This window comes from Lepidochelys kempii, chromosome 11, assembly GCF_965140265.1.
Source record: "Lepidochelys kempii isolate rLepKem1 chromosome 11, rLepKem1.hap2, whole genome shotgun sequence".
NCBI lineage: Eukaryota > Metazoa > Chordata > Testudines > Cheloniidae > Lepidochelys > Lepidochelys kempii.
The window spans coordinates 60,122,921-60,145,033 of NC_133266.1; the positions used below are offsets into that span (position 1 = coordinate 60,122,921).

Here is a 22,113-nt window from a genome sequence, read left to right on the forward strand (position 1 = left end):
GGAGACTTTCCACTGCAAAGGGGCTCTGTGCACTGGATGAATCCAATCGAAGGTAGCATAACAGAGGGAAGAGTTGAGCACTTCATATTTAAAGACACAATGTGCAGTGTTCCAGTCAGTTGCTATTATTATTTTAAGCTGGGTTTTTTTTAATATATTTTGGTGGATTTTAATTGGGGTAGAGGTTGGATGAAGGATAATGGCAGGAATAGGGGAGTTAGTAAACATAAAAATAAGAGCATAGGAAAAGGAATTAAGTGGAAGAAGGTTGGGAACAGTGGTGAAGGGAAAGTGATGGGAAACATTGCAATAAATTATTAGAGCTGTTAAGGAAGACAAAGCTGTATTTTGAAAGGCTTTCAAACTAAAGACAAGAAATTTTTTCTTGTAGTGCTGGTGGAACTCAGAGTGAGGTAATGTGGTCAGAGCAGCAAGCCAGGAGGATAATCTTAACAGAAGCATTTTGTATGGTTTCAATGAGACAAGTTTGCTTTAATGAATACCAGAGAGGAAGAACTTGCATTTGTCAAGACACAAGATAAGAAAAGACAGAATTTTATACATATTACATAAGAATAACCTGCAGGATTTAGACATGGCCTGATTTTATGACGTTAGAGAGAGGGCTAAGACAAAGATGACATCCAGTTTGTGGGCCCAGGTGACTAAGGGGATGGTACTGTTGCCCGTGGTGTCAGAAATATAGGAAAAAGGGAGGATCTGCAGGGGAAAGATTAGGGTGACAGCTGGACACCTGTGAGGAGATGTCAGAAAAATAGGTAAAGATGTGGGTTTTGGTGAATGGGAGAACAGTTCTGGGAGAAGAGGTGAATTTGTGAGTCATTAATCTGAAGGTGGTAGCTGAAGTCTTGCAAACAGGTAAGATTAACCTACTCATCTGTGGAAGGAAAGAAAGAAGCCCAAGGATGGAGCCATGTAGTAACCCCACTGAAAGTTAGTTTGCTGGATAAGAAGGATCCACCATATGAAACACTGAAAATATGATTAGAGAGGGTAGAAGAAGAGCTAGAAGAGGGAGGATGAAGTTACAAAAGTTGAGTGAGGACAAGATTTCAAGGAGAAAGTGTCAAAGGCATAGATCTAAGAAAGAAAGATGGAGTACTGGCCCTGAAATCTGGCCAGAAAGAGAGTACTGGAGATTTTGGTGACAGTAGTTTCAATGAAGCATAGACGATGTATGCTAGGTTTGGGGAGTGTCTGGGATGGAACTGCAGAAGAGGAACTCCAGAGTGCAGTTGTAGATGGCACATAGGAGGCATTTGGAGATGAAGGGAGGAAGAGAGGCTAGGTGATTAGTTTTAAGAGTGAGGGGAGGCCAAGGTTCTTTGTTTTAAGATGGGGGAGACTAAAGTAGGCTTATACAAGAGAAGCCTGATAAGAGTGAGAGGTTGAGGAGGAGAAATAGTTAATTAATTATATTTATTAATTATATTTATTAAATACAGATGTAAACACTGGTGCAAAATCAATTTTGGTACCATTTGGTACCATTTCACTTCCTTCCTTTTGCAGGATGCTGGTCTCACATAGGAGACCCACAGGAGTGTCACTTTGAGGAGTGTATAGTAACAACCACCCCTTCCTTGATTCAGAATGGAACGTATCGCTTCTGCTGCTGCAGCACTGACTTGTGTAATGTCAACTTCACTGAAAACTTTCCTCCTCCTGACCCAACTGATACAACACCTTTCAGTAAGTCAAAACTCCTAGACCTACATGGTTTCATGGTTTAAGTATAATTAATTTGAGAAAGACCTCTCTTTCATGCTACTGTGGAATATTGGTAGAAACCTAAAGCTATACTGTGCTTTTGTTAAAGTACATTGGCACTTCACTGCTGTTTTTATTCTTTCACAGAGGTCATACATTATCTTGCTTTGTACTTTCAAATCATTTAGGTCCTATACACACTGGGATTGGAACTATGCAAGCTCTATAAGAACGTTCAAATATGGCTGTTGCTTAACGAATTCTAGCACGGTTTTTCTGCCTCTTGTGGACAGGGGTTATTTTCCCTAAGGTGCACGCAAGTCAGATGGTACCTTCGGCTATCCCCTTGGGTTGTCTGTCATGGGGTTATTTGTCAAAAATACACTGTTCATTCTGATCAGGGAAGCCATGCTAGAACCCCGTTAGCAACAATTATATATAAATATGGTTATAACGAGCACCCTTCTTATCCCACTGTGAAAAGGGTATTTTAGATTCTGTATACAATATATTGTAAAGTTCTACATAGTAGTGCCCAAACACTTAAAGCACAGTATGGTTTGGTCAGAGTATATGGGGCCAAAATGTGTTCCCTGAACATGGTACAGTCTTCGATTTTGTAGGGCTGTAGTAAAGTTCAGGAATGTGATTAAAACACGTTCAGTTCAATCTACATAGCAATACTGGACCACCTTGATAAGCATATTGGGGTACGACAGTGTTGTAAACAGACTGCTCAACATAATAACTTTATAGTGTGAAGAGACCATACCTTGTAGCATAAGTGATAGTAGGAAGATGCAGCTAAAACCAAAGAGATGCTGCTTTGATTAAGATTTAGATAACAGTACTGCCAATAATCTCCAGAAATCTGAACTGATGAAATTTCATTGCCTTCACTTTGACAGAAAAGAGTGAGAATTAAAATAAGAGAAAAGATTTCTGTGCAAGATGAGTTTCCTCACTAGAATCTTCACAAACGATTCTAATCTGTTTTGTTTTTTAACTGTGTAATTTGTGACTATCAGCAGCTCTTGCCTGCAGTACGTTTTTCACACCACACAACTTCATAGTGTCAGAGAACAGAAAAGAAAGGGGACTGTAAGAGAGCAATTTGTAATAATCCATGTCATGATTGCTATGCCAGCATCTTTTTGTCCTGTCAGCAAATTGAAATAGTGGGGCCTTGAGATGGCTAGTGTCATTCCCAAGAACCTGACCTGACAGGAAATCTGGAGCTAATTTTGTTGAATCACTCCTCAACAAAAAGAGGTAGAAAATTCCTGCAGTTTTAATGGCTTAGTCTATACTTCAGTACAGCCTTCTTCCCTGACCACATAATGCCCTTGTAAATAAGGCATTTTGTGAATATGGAGTTCTGGATTATTCATATCTACATAAAATTAATAGTGTACCTCTGGAAAATGGCTACTTTTTTTAATAAGACTTTTTCTTTGTTCACATCTGATTCTTGGTTTAGCCTAGAACAGGGGTGGGCAAACTTTTTGGCCCAAGGGGTTGCAAAACTGTATGGGAGGCTGTGCCTCCCCATACAGCCTGGCCCCTGCCCCCTATCTGCCCCCTCCCACTTCCCACCCCCTGACTGCCCCCCTCAGAACCCCCGACCCATCCAGCCCCCCCTGCTCCTTGTCCCCTGACCACCCCCTCCTAGGACCCCCACCCCTAACTACCCTTCCTGGGACCCCACCTCCTATCCACCCCCCCCCCCCAGCTCCCTGTCCCCTGACTGCTCTGCCCCCTATCCACACCCCCGCATGCTGACAGGCCCCCCCCGGGACTCCCACACCTATCCAACCCCCCTGATCCCCATCCCTGACCGACCCCCGCAGAACCCCTGACCCATCTGACAGGCCCCTCCTGGGACCCCCACCACTAACCTCCCCCCAGGGACCCGACCTGCTCCTTGTCCCCTCTCTGCCCCCTCCCATTTCCCGACCCCACCTCCTATCCAACCCCCCCGTCCTCTGACTGCCCCGCTCCCTATCCACACCCCCGCTCCATGACAGGCCCTCCGGGACTCCCACACCTATCCACCCCACCCGCTCCCCGTCCCCTGACAGCCCCCGCCCAGAACCTCTGCCCCATTCAACTGCTTCCTGTTCCCTGACTGCCCCCCAGAACCCTCTGCCACTTATCCGACCTCCCGGCCCCCTTACCATGCCACTCAGAGCGGCAGGAGCTCGCAGCTGTGCAGCCTGGCCAGAGCCAGCTATGCCACCCAGAGCGCTGGCAGCGCAGCGAACTGAGGCTGCGGGGGAGGAGGGACAGCAGGGGAGGGGCCGGGGGCTAGCCTCCCTGGTCGGGAGCTCAAGGGCCAGGCAGGACGGTCCCGCAGGCTGAATGTGGCCTGCGGGCCGTAGTTTGTCCACCTCTGGCCCTAGAACCTCTCCCTGCATGGCGTTGAAATTCTGTTAGGAATTCTACATGGATTTGACATACCAGATAGCAATATTTAAGGTTTTACAAAGAGAAAATTTATAAATCACATAAATCAAATGCTGAAGATTGCCTGTATGTCTGATAAACATGAGAAAATTTAGTTTTTCTCACATGTTTATCAGACACACAGGCAATCATCAGCGTTTCATTTATGTAATATAGGTAAGGTGATCCAACCCCATTTTCCTTGGATGTTGCTAAAATGAGAAATATACTTTTTTTCACTTCTCAATACATAATAAAATAGAACCATTTACCAGAGCATAGCTTAGAAAGTAGTGCCAAAATTTCAAAATATCCACTTCTGAAAGTAATTCTTATCCAGATTCCTTTAGTTCTAATGTAAAACACAACAAAATGTAAACATGTAGTAGATGTGGTTGCAAAGTTTAAGTAGTGTGAAAGATGAAGATTCATTTTGGAAACCTCATACTGCCAGATAGTAAGTCTTTTTCTTAGGCCAACCTGTTTTCATTCAAAATAGCTGATGCATGAAGGCTTCATACAAGACTTGGTTGCTACATAGTCATTCTCTTTCTTCTGGCTCTTTTTTTCTCCCTACATCAGTGTGATTTGATTTCTAGCAACTGGTACAATTGTTACAGTCTCCGTGGCACAAGATCAAACATGCAATAACTCACTTATGCCAGAGCTGGGCAGGGAACAATTTTCCTATCTTGAGAAATGTTTTTGAATTTCAAAAAGTTTTCCCATCCCGAATTTGGGGAGACAGTCAAACATCTCAAAAATTTTCACGAACAATCGGGGAAAAAAAAAAAAAGTTGGCTCTGGTCAACGAAAACATTTTGTTTTGATAATTTCAAAAGATTTCTGTTTCAATCTTTTAAATTGTTTTTACTATAATTAGCTTACATTTTAAAATTAGTCATTTCCAAATATAAAAGGAACTTTTTATTTTGAAAAGGGTCATTTTGAGAATTTTGAATTTTTTTCCAAAGAATTTTCAAAACAAGAAGTTTGTCAAAACTGAATTTTTCTTGTGAGCAGATTTGGTTTAGACAGTTGGCATTTGCTGATGGAAGGATGTTTAGCTGAAAAATTCCCAACTAGCTCTGTTTACACCCTGATCCAGTAAAGCATTTAAACTTGTGCTTAACTTTAAGCGTGTAAATAATTCCACTGAAGTCAAAAACACGCTTAATTTTCTTGAGCGATTGGGATATTACATACATTTATAACATTCCGTTCAGGGCATTGAGAGGTATTCTTTTGGTGTACCTTTTCCTTTCATGCACAACAGAACAGGCACAAATAGAACTTTGTTTCATGTGATATTTTTCATACTCATGATATTCCAACGCACTATACAAAAAATGAGTTGAGCATTAATAAGTGTCCATGTAGGTAGTTATTAAGTACATGATATATCCAAGTTTTCAAAAGTGGCCTCTAATTCCTGGAATACCAAATATAAATTTGAAAAGTAGGTTGATTATTAATTAAGAGAATCTGAAAACATGACAGACATAAATAATTTAAAAGCTAGTTAGTTTAGAAAAGTGAGTTAATAATGCTTACAGGTACTGCCAGTGAGTCAGCCAATTTTATGGTTTAACAGTTGTGCTTGTGTTGCTTTTAAATTTTTTTTTTCCCCCCTGTAGCTGTGTGTGAAAGACATGCACAAACTGACTATAGGGTAGTCAAATGCACAAAGTAAAAAACCTGAAAAAATCGAGAAACTCTTTATTTTTCCTTGAACTTTCTCAGTTACAATAATTTTTGGTGTTACAAATAACAACAGTAGGTCAAAATTTTCAGCAAAAGGGGGATTTTATATTTAAGATTTTTAATAAAAAACTATTAAAAGTCTAAAAAAGTAGTTTTAAAATTTTACATACACAAGTTAGATATTCAAAGTTATTGTTCCCAAATAAACTGTAACAAATAGCCCTTGGGTAAGTGTAATATTTTGTTTAACTTTAATTATTTTATGCCTTTATGTTAAAACAAAATTTTAATTAAGATACAGTTAAAATGTTATTTTTCATCAAAGTTAGAATATACATTTGTTCTGGTAATGAGTACAAAAAATTTCAGGCCCATCATTTTTTGAAAGAAACTTTTATAAAGAATGAAAAATGAGAAATATAATAGATTGGTTCCTGAAATCACTGTGCAGTGGATTAAATTAGAGTTGATACAGGAGCCATTGCATTGAATTTTCTGACCATCATGCATGTAAAATCTCAGCTAACTAACTTTGCTTTTTTTTAAATAACCAAAAAGAAAAATAAGGTCCTGGAACGTTTATTTAACAGTTCAGTCGTTCATTTAAATAATCACACATTTGACTAGCGTTAATACCCACCCTTAATACTTTTAAGATAGTATGGGAAAGATCAAAGCCCAGCATTTTCAATTCAAATTTTGTATACTCTGTGGGTTGTAGTGCAATATATATTGCTGTATCCTGCCAGTATAAAGAATCCAAAATTGGGGATGCTTGTGTCCTTCAGATGCTAAGGGTGCAAGAAGAGTGAGGAATGACATTTATGCGAAGCCTGATTATTTATATCTACTGTTTATTGTTTTCAGTTATAGAAGTGTATAATGTCTTTTTAAAAAATCTACACTTTTTTGGAAAACATTTTATTTCACACTCTGATAAGTCAGACTTGATCAGCTGGATTTTCTTTACCAAAAAAGTAATAAAAAATAACGACTGATAGGGGGACAAAGTTTGACCGTGTGGTTAAAGGTTTCTAGAGATCTGGGATTGATTCCCGGACTCTGCCAAAGATTTCCTGTGTGATCTTGGGCAAGTCACTTAATCTCTCTGTGTCTCAATTCTATATTTGTAAAATTAGCATAATATTTCCCTGTCTCACTGAGTATTGTGAGAACAAATTCTTTAATATCTGAGTCACTTCTATACTATGATGTTCGAGTGCATATAAGTACTAGTATAGATAGAATAAGATTGTATCCTTGATCATACATATATTATCATAAAAAGGTTAAAATTACTAAAGCAATGAAATTCAATATTAAGATTGTGTTTCTGTAGCACATTCTGTTGGGTATATGATATATATTTCTAGTGTAGGGAAAAATGTGTTGATTTTTGTTCTTTTCATAATGAATGGCGACTTCAATTATAAGAGGATTTGGAAGGTTATTTAAAACAGTAGCATAAGGTGGTATTTATGTAAAAGTACTGACTAACTCCCACAGCAAAACAAGTAGGTGTTGCTCTGTTTTGGATTGCTGATTTAATGGTTTAACATTCCAGAGATGCATCATGACCTTCCTTTGCCTAGTGTCCTTACCACTAAAGTAAAACATTATTTGTGTGAGAGTGCATAAAAGTTTGTGAAAACTTTCTAAGAAAGCTGCACTTTTTTAATTTTTATAAAGTGAGTAGTTGGGTCAGGTTAGTGAAGGTGGAATCCTGGTGCTGCTCCTATTGTATGCAGTGTAGTTGTAGCTGTGTTGGTCCCAGGATTAGAGAAACAAGGTGGGTGAGGTAATAGCTATTATTTGACCAACTTCTGTTGGTGAGAGAGACACGCTTTCAAGACTTGAAAAAGAGCTGTGTGTGGCTCAAATGCTTTTTTCTCTCACCCACTGAAGTTGGTCCAATAAAAGATATTGTTGCTTCTATTGAAAGTTTAGAACTAGATCATTTAACTGTTGCCCTAATCCTGCTCACTCTCGCTTCTTATCTTGAACTGTTTTTCTTGAGAGTAGCATTTGATACTGGCTCCTCAAAATTGACACTCCTATCTATTTCAGTTTTTCAGCAAATGCAGAGCCTGAGCAATTACGTTCTCGAGTGATACTAGTTTTATACAGATGGAGCACTTCTCTCTATTTTGGTGGTGTTCTGTCTACTCAAAGACAGTGATCTGTCAATAAATGTGCTTCCTTATTTGAATTTTTTTCCTTTCCAATCCTCACGTGATAAATGGGCATGATTCAAAGTAAAGCGTACAGACTGCTGAAAAATGGTCAGTCTCTCATAGAGGAGAGAAGTAAAAGCAGGGTCCAAGTGGCATTCCACCCTTGATCTCTTGCAGTGTGTGAGAAGGATGGGGCCGAGTAAGATCTGTGCTTCAGCATGTGTATGTGGAGTGGGCCAAAGTCACAGGTTTATTTAATCTTTTCTGGGTTAAGAGTGTCAGGATGAGAAAGGGCCATCTTTCTGCCACTGCACCTGCTTGTCGTGGTGGGAAAGGACCAGACTAGAGAACACTGCTCATCCCTACTTTTCACTGGTTGTGGGGAGGATCTGACCTGTAGAAGCCACAACATCCTGCTTTTCTTCTTGGGAAGTGGTTGGAGGAAGGATTAAGCCACTTGTCTTTGTGCACTTGAGCGAGAGAGAGAGAAAGAGATTAGGCTGTTGGACACTATGACGAGTTTCCCGTCCCCGTCCCCCCCCCCGGGTGCCACTGAGCCCTCTGACCAACCGGCCTCGGCTACTTCTCACATTGTGCTGCTGTAACAAGCTGCAGACCTGCTCCTGGTCCTACACTTCCTCCAGCATTCACACAGGTAGAGACACACCCAGCTGCAGTTACATGCAAGCTCTCTGACCAGCCACTGCATGAACAAACAATAGAGAGGCTACAGCCAAAATAGCCACCAGCTTCCCAGCCTAGGACCCCTCCCCCCATTGTATAAACCCAGCATTATGCCGTTTTTCACTGCACAGGGGTTAGTACAGTGTAAGATCATAGATTTCACACACACACACACCCCCATGTGGAGAGGAATATGCAACAGCATTTGCCACTTGCGCTACGATTTCCCATGCATTTCACTCAAACTCACTGGTTTAGATAAAGGAAAAAACAAGTTTATTAACTACAAAAGATAGATTTTAAGTTATTATAAGTGATAGCAAACAGATCAAAGCAGATTACCTAGTAAATAAAAAAAAGCAAACTAAGCTTAATATACTAGGTAGATTGGATGTGAATTAGCTATTTCTCACCCTGAGAGATAGTACAAGAAGGCTTGCAGATTCTTAAGGGACAAGCTGCACTTGCTTTATATTTTGGAATCCCCAGGTCTTTCATACATAGGTTAGAAATCCCTTTAGCCTGGATCCAGCACTTCTCCCAGTTCAGTCTTTTTTCCTCAGGTGTTTCCAGGTGTCCTTCTGTGTGGGGAGTGAAGAACAACAGATGATGTCACTCCCTGCCTTGTACAGCTTTAGCCTATGGCAGGAGCCCTTTTGTCCCACACTCAGTTTGTGGAAAAACAGAGACATCCCAAGATGGAGTCAGAGTCGTGTGGCTTGGTTACATGCCCTTGCATACCTTGCTGAGTCACAGCAGCCATTACTTACATGCTGTCTGGAACATTCATAGGAAGGTTAAGTTCTTCCAGGATCCATTGTCTTTGTTGATGGGCCATGAGCACTGTCTGGTTTCTTCATTATTGTATCAGAAAGGCTTGTTGTGGATGTCACCCAAAGTAAGCATGATTGAAATACAGGTACATAGTCAATATTCCTAACTTTAGATACAAAAATGATACTTGCATACAAATAGGATAATCATATTCAACAACTCATAACTTTTCCAGTGACACCTCACATGACCCATCTTGGACAAAATGCATCATAAGTGTGCCATAATCATATAATCGTAATATCACTGTGAAGAATATGGGGTGCAGTGTCACAGACATCACACCTATTTTTTCTGCTCAATGAAAAGATGGGACAGAATGGATCATTGTCCTTTCCTCAGTGTCTTGCAAGGAAATGGCAGGTTGTAGGAGGGGTAATCTTGACGTAGTACTTACTGGGGATGCTGAATGTCCTATGAAAAGGGAATTTGCCTAGAGAAAGCTAGGTGTTTCATATGAATGGACCATGCCTTTCATGTCTGAGTATCATGCACAGTGAAGATGAGTATCTTAGGGGGTGGTTACAGGTGAGTGCACATGGGTTTGGTATATGCATTTGCTAAGGGAAAGCATGCAGAGGGCAGCACATGGGAATAGAGCATAAGAAGGAGGTATCTTTGAGGGAGATTGTGGCACAATCCCTTTAGATTGTAAAATTGTTTTAAAAAATTGGTTTTCATTCTTTCTCAATTACTGATGAATAACTTTGCAACATTTTTTATACCTGGTCCTTAATCTTTTAACTGACTCTTCAATTTTTTTCTAATTTTTGTCTGAAAATTGAAAAATGGTTTAAAAATCTAAGAAGGTAGACTTGTTGCCAGGGGAACTAGAATGTGGGGGCCAAGTGGCAATGGCTCTCCCACTTTAGAAAGTGGCTGGGCCTGGCCCGTCCACTTTTTGCCATGAGCTTGGCCCCCTAAGTCTCCTCTTTTCGCCGAGGCCCTACTCTCTGGCCAGGTCATAACCTGGAGTCTGACCCGGGTAAGAGCAGCCCAGGGAGCCTGGGCAGCTGTGGGGAGTCGCGGACGCTCCATCTGCCGGGGGGGGAGGGGGCTGGGCCTGAGAGCAGCCCCCGGCTCATGTGCCTACCCTCTGGGCAACCCACATATGGCAGGTGGAGGGTCCACGGCTCCTCACAGCTGCCCTGGCAGCTCTTACCAGGGCCTGGCTGTGGCTCTAAAGCCCCCTGAGCCCCACCCCCAGGCCAGGCCAGAAGCTGGAGGTGTATTGGGGTAAGAGCCGGGGGAGCTGTGGGGAGCTACAGAGAGCTGTGGGGAGCTACAGAGCCTCCATCTGCCCTGGGCTGAGGGTTTAGGGAGTGGGGACATGAGCCTGGGGCTGTTCTCGGGTCCTCCACCCTGGGCAGGTGCAGGGGTCCAGGCTCCCTGGCCCAGCTCCGGCTTCTGGCTTGGCCGGGGAGGACCTCAGGGGAACAGGAAGGGTCGGGGTGTGGCCGCTTTTAAGAAGAATCCATTGCCCCAGCTTGTTGCCATTGGTTATTTGATTATAAGAAGTAAATTTAAAAGGTTTTCTGTTTTTTAACATGGGATGCAGACTGAGTGCATTGATCAGAGTCTGACCATGTTTAGGAAGCACAAAATCAGGACATGCTAATTAAGACATCGAGGGTGGACATTGAATGTGAGTAAAAAGGTTTCAGCATGTGGGTTTAAGAAAGGGGGGTACAAATGGAAGAGATAAGAATGCTGACAGGGAGCCAGAGTGGAGCAGGTTAAGGCAGTTCAGTATCCACCTACATGTTTATACTGAGATGGGATAAAATCCAGCTTTTTCAGAACCAGCAAAAATACTTCAGACAGTCTCTCAGAACCAGGATACCTGGTCACATGAGTCAGGTAACTTCAATTAATGATTGCAGTTAGAAGTGGATCTACCAAAAGCTGAATATCTCTTAAAGATTGACTTCAGCAGCATTTAATGTTTTAACCATATAAGAACACAAGTGTCTCAACATCAAACATATCTTTACTGAATCTAAAATAGAAGCTTTGTGTGCAACTGTAGTCGTAACATTTGAAATGTTGTAAGCTGTGACGACAGAACTTCCTGTAGACAGAAAAACTAAAGTCTGTGTAGAGGAATGTTGTTACAAATATATATATGCATTAAAGATCAAAATGCTGATAACAGACACACAATATATTTATCTCAGTTTTGTTTGTAAAAGTGGGAACATTTCAAAGACATTTTTTGTAAAGGCATTTCACTTTGTGAATAAATTCCCTATTTATTGCTTTATCAATCTGCTGTTTTCATTTCATTTGATAAATGAGAGCAGCACAATGTGTCTGTTTAATCAGGGCTGTATCAGCAGAAATCAGTAGTATGGTATAACACTGAGTTCAAAGAAAATGGACCTTACCAGTATTCGTCAGAAAATATATTGGAAACTGAAAGAGAGCTGTGGGTAATAGAGGGTAGGATTTGACAGTTACTTTGATATAACTTGCCTTGATATAACCTTGATTTGTGCGTCTGATGACAGAGGTGAAGTCAGATTTGTTTTTAAAGTATAAAAAAAATTGTTTCTACTGTTTTAGTTTTGATTTCTTACTTAGACCCTAATCCTGCAAGCACACATGTGCTTAACTTTAAGCATTTAAATGGTCTCTTTGACATCACTGCGTTAGATTGGGGCAGGGACCAAGTTGTCTTGTGTGTCTCTAAAGTGCTACACATTCCTTTAACACTGTACAGACATATCTCCATTTCTACAATGATCAATACCCCCCACAACACACCTTTCAAGATTCTTGGGTCCTACACATGCCTCTCACAACATGTGATATACCTCATCCAGTGCATCGCTTATAGACAGTCCCCCAAACTGAATCAAATACCAGCAACTACACACCACACAACAAAAACACCAACCCAGGGACCAAACCCTGCTACAAACCCTCGTGCCAACTCTGTCCACATAGCTATTCAAGAGACACCATCATAGGACCTAACCACATTAGCCACACCATCCGGGGCTCGTTCACCTGCACATCTACCAATGTGATATATAACTTCATGTCCTTTATAATGTTCAAAGGGAAGGCAATTTCAAAGTAGTGCACCATGTATTTGGACTGGAATGTTGCGACTTTTGTGATAAATCTTAGTTCTGGTTGGAGTGTGTGTTACAGTCAGTCTCGGAGAAAGCCCTACTTCCTGTGCAAACAAGCATTGCCCTTGTTTTAGAAAGTTCCATTGGTTCTGAGGAGAAAGTCCCAGAAGGTGAGGCAATCTTTTAGGTATGCTCAGCCAATGCCATTTAGTGCTTTGAAAATAAGGACTGATTTAATACATTTACATTTAACAATGTGTTCAGTGGGCAGCCAGCAGAGAGAGCAGAGAGCACCACAGCAAGCTACTTTGGTACTTTGGTAATGTGCATAGCTGATTAGGAGTGCTACTTCATTCTGCACTGATTGCAGTTTTTCTTGAAGCTGATGCTTTCAAGCCCAAATAAATTGTGTTTTTATAATCCAGACAGGAGGTGATGAAGGCACTCACTAAAAGCTTCACCAGTGACCCCCGGTACATAATTGTGCTATTAAAATCCCTGCTGACAAAAAGGGAGAGATTCAAGAAAGATCAAGGGGAAAAAATATACTTGTGGTTTTTATATTTTGCAGAGTATATGTACAGCTGTTGATTATATTTTAATTGTTTAAAGAACTATTATTAATCATATTCTGAATAGCAGTGCAGAGAAGAGCAAGATTCCTAATTCTATAAATTCACTTGAAGGGCCTGAGCAACATGCCAAAATAATAACTGAACATAAACATTCTAAAGAGCTGTGCCCATGTCCTGCCTGCCACCACTGGTACTAGTGCAGCAGTTACACATGTTGCACAGGAAACTGCACTGGGAATGTCATCTAGGAACTGTTAGCGCAACTGTAGTTATACAGGGTAAGAGAGACCAGAGCTGTGCCATACCTGACAGATGGCCCCGACGTTCAGTCTCCATACCCAGAGGCACCATGGGGGATAGGCAGTCCCCCAACTCCCAGAGAGGAGGGGCAGAGCCAGGCTGCGGTCTTCCATCCGCCCTGTAAATTCTCTTGCCTCAGCAGTCCATTCCCTCTACCTCTTCGGTATTTTATGGAGGAAGAGCCCCTGACCTTCTTGGAAAAGAGAGCGTGCCAGCCTGACCTAAAGCAGGAAATCTTTTTATCTTGGAACTCTTAAATGTGAAGATAGGTCTTAAGAATTCTCAGAAGGTTTGGTTACTCTGCACTGCTTTTGTTCCCAAATGGCTAATTATATAAAACATAGAAGTGTCAGCATCAAGAAATGAGGACCAACAAATCTAAATCAAAGCCATCACCTTCAGCCCCCAACTAAAACCTCTCCAACGCATCATCAAGGATCTACAACCTATCCTGAAGGACGATCCCTCACTCTCACAGATCTTGGGAGACAGGCCAGTCCTTGCTTACAGACAGCCCCCCAACCTGAAGCAAATACTCACCAGCAACCACACAACAGAACCACTAACCTAGGAACCTATCCTTGCAACAAAGCCCGTTGCCAACTATGTCCGCATATCTATTCAGGGGACACCATCATAGGGCCTAATCACATCAGCCACACTATCAGAGGCTCGTTCACCTGCACATCTACCAATGTGATATATGCCATCATGTGCCAGCAATGCCCCTCTGCCATGTACATTGGTCAAACTGGACAGTCTCTACATAAAAGAATAAATGGACACAAATCAGACATCAAGAATTATAACATTCAAAAACCAGTCGGAGAACACTTCAATCTCTTTGGTCACTCGCTTATAGACCTAAAAGTTGCAATTCTTCAACAAAAAAAACTTCAAAAACAGACTCCAACAAGAGACTGCTGAATTGGAATTACTTTGCAGACTGGATACAATTAACTTAGGCTTGAATAGAGACTGGGAGTGGATGGGTCATTACACAAAGTAAAACTATTTCCCTATGTTTATCCTCCCCTCCCCCCACACACACCCCACTGTTCCTCAGACATTCTTGTCAACTGCTGGAAATGGCCCACCTTGATTATCACTACAAAAGGTCCCCCCCCCACTCTCCTGCTGCTAATAGCTCATCTTAAGTGGTCACTCTCCTTACAGTGTGTATGGTAACACCCATTGTTTCATGTTCTCTATGTATATAAATCTCCCCACTGTATTTTCCACTGAATGCATCCGATGAAGTGAGCTGTAGCTCACGAAAGCTTATGCTCAAATAAATTTGTTAGTCTCTGAGGTGCCACAAGTACTCCTTTTCTTCTTCCAACAAATCTACTCATTCAACCTGGCTACTCTAGAGAGATTGATGTTCAGGAAACAAGAAGAACTTGATGGATTCAGAAAAATATATTTATTTCTGACAGTAACAGTCTGACATACATTTGAATATGTATGAAGTATCTATGTTGCTATGAGATGCTCTAGATTAGTTTTTATATAGAGCTTGCATATTCTTCTATTTATTTGTATTGTTTCTTTCCTTGTTCTCTTTTTCTTCTTCTCCTGTACTTCAATCAAGTATTATTCTTCCCCGTCATCTTGCTTTTCTTCTGTTCTCTTCATTTGGAAGTCTTAGGAATATTGTTTTACTTATTCATTGAAATTTGCTTTTGTTGGTATGCGCTATTCTTTATATTTATTTTGGTTATTATAGTGTATTTATAAAGTCATAAATAAAAAGAACAGGGCTCAGTTGCTATAGAAACTAAAATCCAATCATTTTAGGGCTAGTCTACACTGGCAATGCTAAAGCGCTGCCACGAAAGTGCTTTAACATACCTCGTGTGGTCACGGCGCAGCGCTCTAAAAAACCCACCACCAGCGCTGGTAGCTACGCCCCTCGTGGAGTACTGTCTACACCGGTGCTTTACAGCACTGAAACTTGCTGTGCTGAGGGGGGTGTTTTTTCACACCCCCGAGCAAGAAAGTTGCAGTGCTGTAAATTGTCAGTGAGACAAGCCCTTAGTAAAGTGTGTGAGAGAAACTTGTCCTTGTTGCAGTTTCCACTAGTACTGGCTTAGGAATGGGAAGTCTGATTATTCAGGCTGTTAGAAACCTGCAGAATGTTTTCCTACCTGGGGATGCTTGCTACTATCATAATGGACACAGATCTTTTTAGAGACAACATTTTTTCTGGTGCATGTTTGTTTAGCGGGCTCTTGTGTTTATTTTTAAGAAATCTTGTTTGATTTCACCAGTTCATTAAAGAACATTGCAGTGTTTGTTCATGATTTAAAAATTTTTAAGGAACAGATATGTGCTTTATCTTAAAATCTAATCTATAAAAGAATAAACGAATGTGTCTTGTGGATGGTTCATATAGTGCATATCCATACAAATACAGGGCCACAGCTTTTAAGAGCCTAATTCTTTAGATAACTTTAGCAGCATGAGATGTATGTCTAAACAGGGTGAATTATGAATTCAGCCCCCAAGGGCATGTGCAGAAACTGAAAGAGGAAAGGTGTAGGACAGGGTTTCTCCAACTTCATTGCACCATGACCCCTTTCTGACAATAAAAATTACTACATGGCCCCGGGAAGGGGGACCAAAGCCTGAGCCCCACCGCCCCAGGCGGGGGGGAGGCAAAGTCCAAGCCCTGCCATCGTGGAGGGTGCCGAAGCTTGAGGGCTTCAGGTCTGTGGGGGGGGCCCAGCCCTGAGCCCCAGCAAGTCTAACACCAGCCCTGGCAATCCCATTAAAACGGGGTTGTGACCGACTCTGGTGTCCTGACCCACAGTTTAAGAACCACTGCTATAGGAGAAAGAAGAGACCCTTTCAAATGTGTTACTAAGCATTATATACCTCATTAAAAAAAATCACTATTGTAACCATGGTTAACATGACTCATGCTCCTTGTCCAATCCACATCTATTCCTTACCTTTTTCATGTGTTTTTTAAGATAAAGATAGAGGCTGGGATTTTCAGAGGAGCCTAATGGAGTTCAGTGTTCAGATCCCATTGAATCTGAATAGGACATAACCACTTAATTCCTTTAAGCTCCTTTGAATAGCCCAATCAGACTGATTACATATTTCCAGACTACCAGTCTTTTTTTCAGTTAGCAACCCAGTTCTGCTGAGTGCCTTCTGTCTGGTTCAGAGGATGTTTACCTCCCATGAATTTGCACAGAAATTGAGGACACTCGGCATCTCAAAAGATTGGTTTCAATCCTGCTTCCATCATAGCAAAAGGCAGAACACCTATTTCCATACCATTACTGTGCTAGTAAAACACCTCCTGTCCATATGTAAAACTTCTTACAATAGTGCACAGATATACACACAACCTCAAAGTTATACTTCGTCCGAGCAAGACTCAAGCACCATCTTGCATCATCAGGTCACTGCAGCATTGTAACACTTGGACAGGAAATGTAAGTGTTGGAATTGCAGTAATAAGGCTAATTCTAGCGGTGTAGCCAGACAATGTTCCTGCTTACCCAGGTGGTGGCTCAGAGTTCTGGCTTTGCCACCAGTCAACCTATTCACCAATTGTATGTACATGGCTGAGTCAATATTCAGCTGATCTTTGCTCTGTCCAACCCTATTCTTCATTTGGAGCAATTTAGGATGCTCTTTCTTGGTCTTGGCTCTCTCTTTACTCACTCACCACATGTGTAACAAAGGGATGCAGAAATAGGTTTGCCAAGTACAACTTTATTTATATTTTGTAAAACAGGTATACTTTTAAAAATATATATATACTTTTTATCCCATGGAGTTTCACCTGGAAAACAGAGAGAAAAAGTCACAGGTTAATGAGCAGACTAAGGGTATGTCTACACTACGAAATTAGGTCGAATTTATAGAAGTCGGTTTTTTAGAAATTGGTTTTATATATTCGAGTGTCTGTGTCCCCACAGAAAATGCTCTAAGTGCATTAAGTGCATTAACTCAGCGGAGTGCTTCCACAGTACCGAGGCAAGCGTCAACTTCTGAAGTGTTGCACTGTGGGTAGCTATCCCACAGTTCCCGCAGTCTCCGCTGCCCATAGGAATTCTGGGTTGAGATCCCAATGCCTGATGGGGCTAAAACATTGTCGCGGGTGGTTCTGGGTACATATTGTCAGGCCCCCGTTCCCTCCCTCCCTCCGTGAAAGCAGCAGCAGACAATCGTTTCGCGCCTTTTTTCTTGAGTTACCTGTGCAGACGCCATACCACGGCAAGCATGGAGCCCGCTCAGGTAACCATCACTGTATGTCTCCTGGGTGCTGGCAGACGTGGTACTGCATTGCTACACAGCAGCAGCAACCCATTGCCTTGTGGCAGCAGACGGTACAATAGGACTGGTAGCCATCATCATCATGTCCGAGGTGCTCCTGGCCGACGTGGCCTGGGCAGACATGGGTGCAGGGACTACATTAGAAGTGACTTGACCAGGTCATTCTCTTTAGTCCTGTAGTCAGTCCTATTGAACCATCTTATGGTGAGCAGGCAGGTGATACGGATTGCTAGCAGTCCTACTGTACCATCTTCTGCCGGGCAGGCAAGAGGTGAGGATGGCTAGCAGTCCTATTGTACCATCTTCTGCCGAGCAGCCATGAGATGTGGATGGCTTGCAGTCCTTCTGCACCGTCTGCTGCCAGCCAAAGATGTAAAAGTTAGATGGAGTGGATCAAAACAAGAAATAGACCAGATTTGTTTTGTACTCATTTGCTTCCCCCCCACCCCCCGTCTAGGGGACTCATTCCTCTAGGTCACACTGCAGTCACTCACAGAGAAGGTGCAGCGAGGTAAATCTAGCCATGTATCAATCAGAGGCCAGACCAACCTGCTTGTTCCAATAAGAACAATTACCTAGGTGCACCATTTCTTATTGGAACCCTCCATGAAGTCCTGCCTGAAATACTCATTGATGTAAAGCCACTCCCTTTTGTTGATTTTAATTCCCTGTAAGCCATGTCGTCAGTCGCCCCTCCCTCCGTCAGAGCACCAGTAGATAATCGTTCCGCGCCTTTTTTCTGTGCGGACGCCATACCAAGCCAAGCATGGAGGCCTCTCAGCTCACTTTGGCAATTAGGAGCACATTAAACACCACACGCATTATCCAGCAGTATATGCAGCACCAGAACCTGGCAGAGCGATACCGGGCAAGGAGGCGACATCAGCGCGGTCACGTGAGTGATCAGGACATGGACACAGATTTCTCTGAAAGCATGGGCCCTGCCAATGCATGCATCATGGTGCTAATGGGGCAGGTTCATGCTGTGGAACACCGATTCTGGACTCGGGAAACAAGCACAGACCTGGTGGGACCGCATAGTGTTGCAGGTCTGGGACAATTCCCAGTGGCTGCGAAACTTTCGCATACATAAGGGCACTTTCATGGAACTTTGTGACTTGCTTTCCCCTGCCCTGAAGCACATGAATAGCAAGATGAGAGCAGCCCTCACAGTTGAGAAGCGAGTGGCAATAACCCTGTGGAAGTTTGCAACATCAGACAGCTACCGGTCAGTTGGGAATCAATTTGGAGTGGGCAAATCTACTGTGGGGGCTGCTGTGATGCAAGTAGCCCACGCAATCAAAGATCTGCTGATATCAAGGGTAGTGACCCTGGGAAATGTGCAGGTCATAGTGGATGGCTTTGCTGCAATGGGATTGCCTAACTGTGGTGGGGCCATAGACTGAACCCATATCCCTATCTTGGCACCAGAGCACCAAGCCGGCGAGTACATAAACCACAAGGGGTACTTTTCAATAGTGCTGCAAGCTCTGGTGGATCACAAGGGTCGTTTCACCAACGTCAACGTGGGATGGCCGGGAAAGGTACATGACGCTCGCATCTTCAGGAACTCTGGTCTGTTTCAAAAGCTGCAGGAAGGGACTTTATTCCCAGACCAGAAAATAACTGTTGGGGATGTTGAAATGCCTATAGTTATCCTTGGGGACCCAGCCTACCCCTTAATGCCATGGCTCATGAAGCCGTACACAGGCAGCCTGGACAGTAGTCAGGAGCTGTTCAGCTACAGGCTGAGCAAGTGCAGAATGGTGGTAGAATGTGCATTTGGACGTTTAAAGGCACGCTGGCGCAGTTTACTGACTCGCTTAGACCTCAGCAAATCCAATATTCCCACTGTTATTACTGCTTGCTGTGCGCTTCACAATATCTGTGAGAGTAAGGGGGAGACATTTATGGCCGGGTGGGAGGTTGAGGCAAATTGCTTGGCTGCTGGTTACGCGCAGCCAGACACCAGGGCGGTTAGAAGAGCACAGGAGGGCATGATATGCATCAGAGAAGCTTTGAAAACCAGTTTCATGACTGGCCAGGCTACGGTGTGAAAGTTCTGTTTGTTTCTCCTTGATGAAACCCCCCACCCCTTGGTTCACTCTACTTCCCTGTAAGCTAACCACCCTCCCCTCCTCCCTTCGATCACCGCTTGCAGAGGCAATAAAGTCACTGTTGCTTCACATTCATGCATTCTTTATTCATCACACAAATAGGGGGATGACTACCAAGGTAGCCCAGGAGGGGTGGTGGAGGAGGGAAGGAAAATGCCACACAGCACTTTAAAAGTTTACAACTTTAAAATTTATTGAATGCCAGCCTTCTGTTTTTGGGCAATCCTCTATGGTGGAGTGGCTGGTTGGCTGGTGGCCCCCCCCCCCCCGCGTTCTTGGGCGTCTGGGTGTGGAGGCTATGGAACTTGGGGAGGAGGGCGGTTGGTTACACAGGAGCTGTAGTGGAAGTCTGTGCTCCAGCTGCCTTTGCTGCAGCTCAACCATACACTGGAGCATACTGGTTTGATCCTCCAGCAGCCTCAGCATTGAATCCTGCCTCCTCTCATCATGCTGCCGCCACATTTGAGCTTCAGCCCTGTCTTCAGCCCGCCACCTCTCCTCCCGGTCATTTTGTGCTTTCCTGCACTCTGACATTATTTGCCTCCACGCATTCGTCTGTGCTCTGTCAGTGTGGGAGGACAGCATGAGCTCAGAGAACTTTTCATCACGAGTGCGTTTTTTTTTCTTTCTAATCTTCACTAGCCTCTGGGAAGGAGAAGATCCTGTGATCATTGAAACACATGCAGCTGGTGGAAAAAAACAAAGGGACAGCGGTATTTAAAAAGACACATTTTATAAAACAGTGGCTACAGTCTTTCAGGGTAAACCTTGCTGTTAACATTACATACATAGCACATGTGTTTTCATTACAAGGTCGCATTTTGCCTCCCCCCACCGCGTGGCTACCCCCTCAATCTTCCCCCCTCCATGTGGCTAACAGCGGGGAACGTTTCTGTTCAGCCACAGGCAAACAGCCCCCAGGAACGGGCACCTCTGAGTGTCCCCTGAAGAAAAGCACCCTATTTCAACCAGGTGACCATGAATGATATCTCACTCTCCTGAGGATAACACAGAGAGAGAAAGAACGGATGTTGTTTGAACGCCAGCAAACATACACTGCAATGCTTTGTTGTACAGTGATTCCCGAGTACGTGTTACTGGCCTGGAGTGGTAAAGTGTCCTACCATGGAGGACGCAATAAGGCTGCCCTCCCCAGAAACCTTTTGCAAAGGCTTTGGGAGTACATCCAGGAGAGCCGCGAATGCCAGGGCAAATTAATCCTTTCCCATGCTTGCTTTTAAACCATGTATAGTATTTTAAAAGGTACACTCACCGGAGGTCCCTTCTCCGCCTGCCGGGTCCAGGAGGCAGCCTTGGGTGGGTTTGTGGGGTACTGGCTCCAGGTCCAGGGTGAGAAACAGTTCCTGGCTGTCGGGAAAACCGGTTTCTCCGCTTGCTTGCTGTGAGCTATCTACAACCTCCTCCTCATCATCATCGTCCCCAAAACCTGCTTCCGTGTTGCCTCCATCTCCATTGAAGGAGTCAAACAATACGGCTGGGGTAGTGGTGGCTGAACCCCCTAAAATGGCATGTAGCTCATCATAGAAGCGGCATGTTTGGGGCTCTGACCCGGAGCGGCCGTTGGCCTCTCTGGTTTTCTGGTAGGCTTGCCTCAGCTCCTTAAGTTTTCATGCGGCACTGCTTCGGGTCCCTGTTATGGCCTCTGTCCTTCATGCCCTGGGAGATTTTGACAAAGGTTTTGGCATTTTGAAAACTGGAACGGAGTTCTGATAGCACGGATTCCTCTCCCCATACAGCGATCAGATCCCGTATCTCCCGTTCGGTCCATGCTGGAGCTCTTTTGCGATTCTGGGACTCCATCATGGTCACCTCTGCTGATGAGCTCTGCATGGTCACCTGCAGCTTGCCAGGCTGGCCAAACAGGAAATGAGATTCAAAAGTTCACGGTTCTTTTCCTGTCTACCTGGCCAGTGCATCTGAGTTGAGAGCGCTGTCCAGAGCGGTCACAATGGAGCACTCTGGGATAGCTCCCGGAGGCCAATACTGTCTAATTGTGTCCACAGTACCCCAAATTCGACCCGGCAAGGCCGATTTAAGCGCTAATCCACTTGTCAGGGGTGGAGTAAGGAAATCGATTTTAAGAGCCCTTTAAGTTGAAATGAGGGGCTTCGTCTTGTGGACGGGTGCAGGTTTACATCGATTTAACACT

At 43.4% G+C, this 22,113-nt stretch overlaps 1 protein-coding gene across 3 annotated transcripts in view; it reads left to right on the forward strand.

Annotated features, from left to right (window-relative positions):
* The window catches only part of BMPR2 (bone morphogenetic protein receptor type 2), a 170,859-nt gene that overhangs the window by 102,742 nt on the left and 46,004 nt on the right, over positions 1 to 22,113 (forward strand). For all 3 annotated transcript variants that reach the window (XM_073306445.1, XM_073306447.1, XM_073306446.1), the window contains exon 3: positions 1,534 to 1,713. In XM_073306445.1, the coding sequence (XP_073162546.1) occupies positions 1,534 to 1,713 (180 nt within the window). The remainder of the gene's footprint in view (positions 1 to 1,533; positions 1,714 to 22,113) is intronic.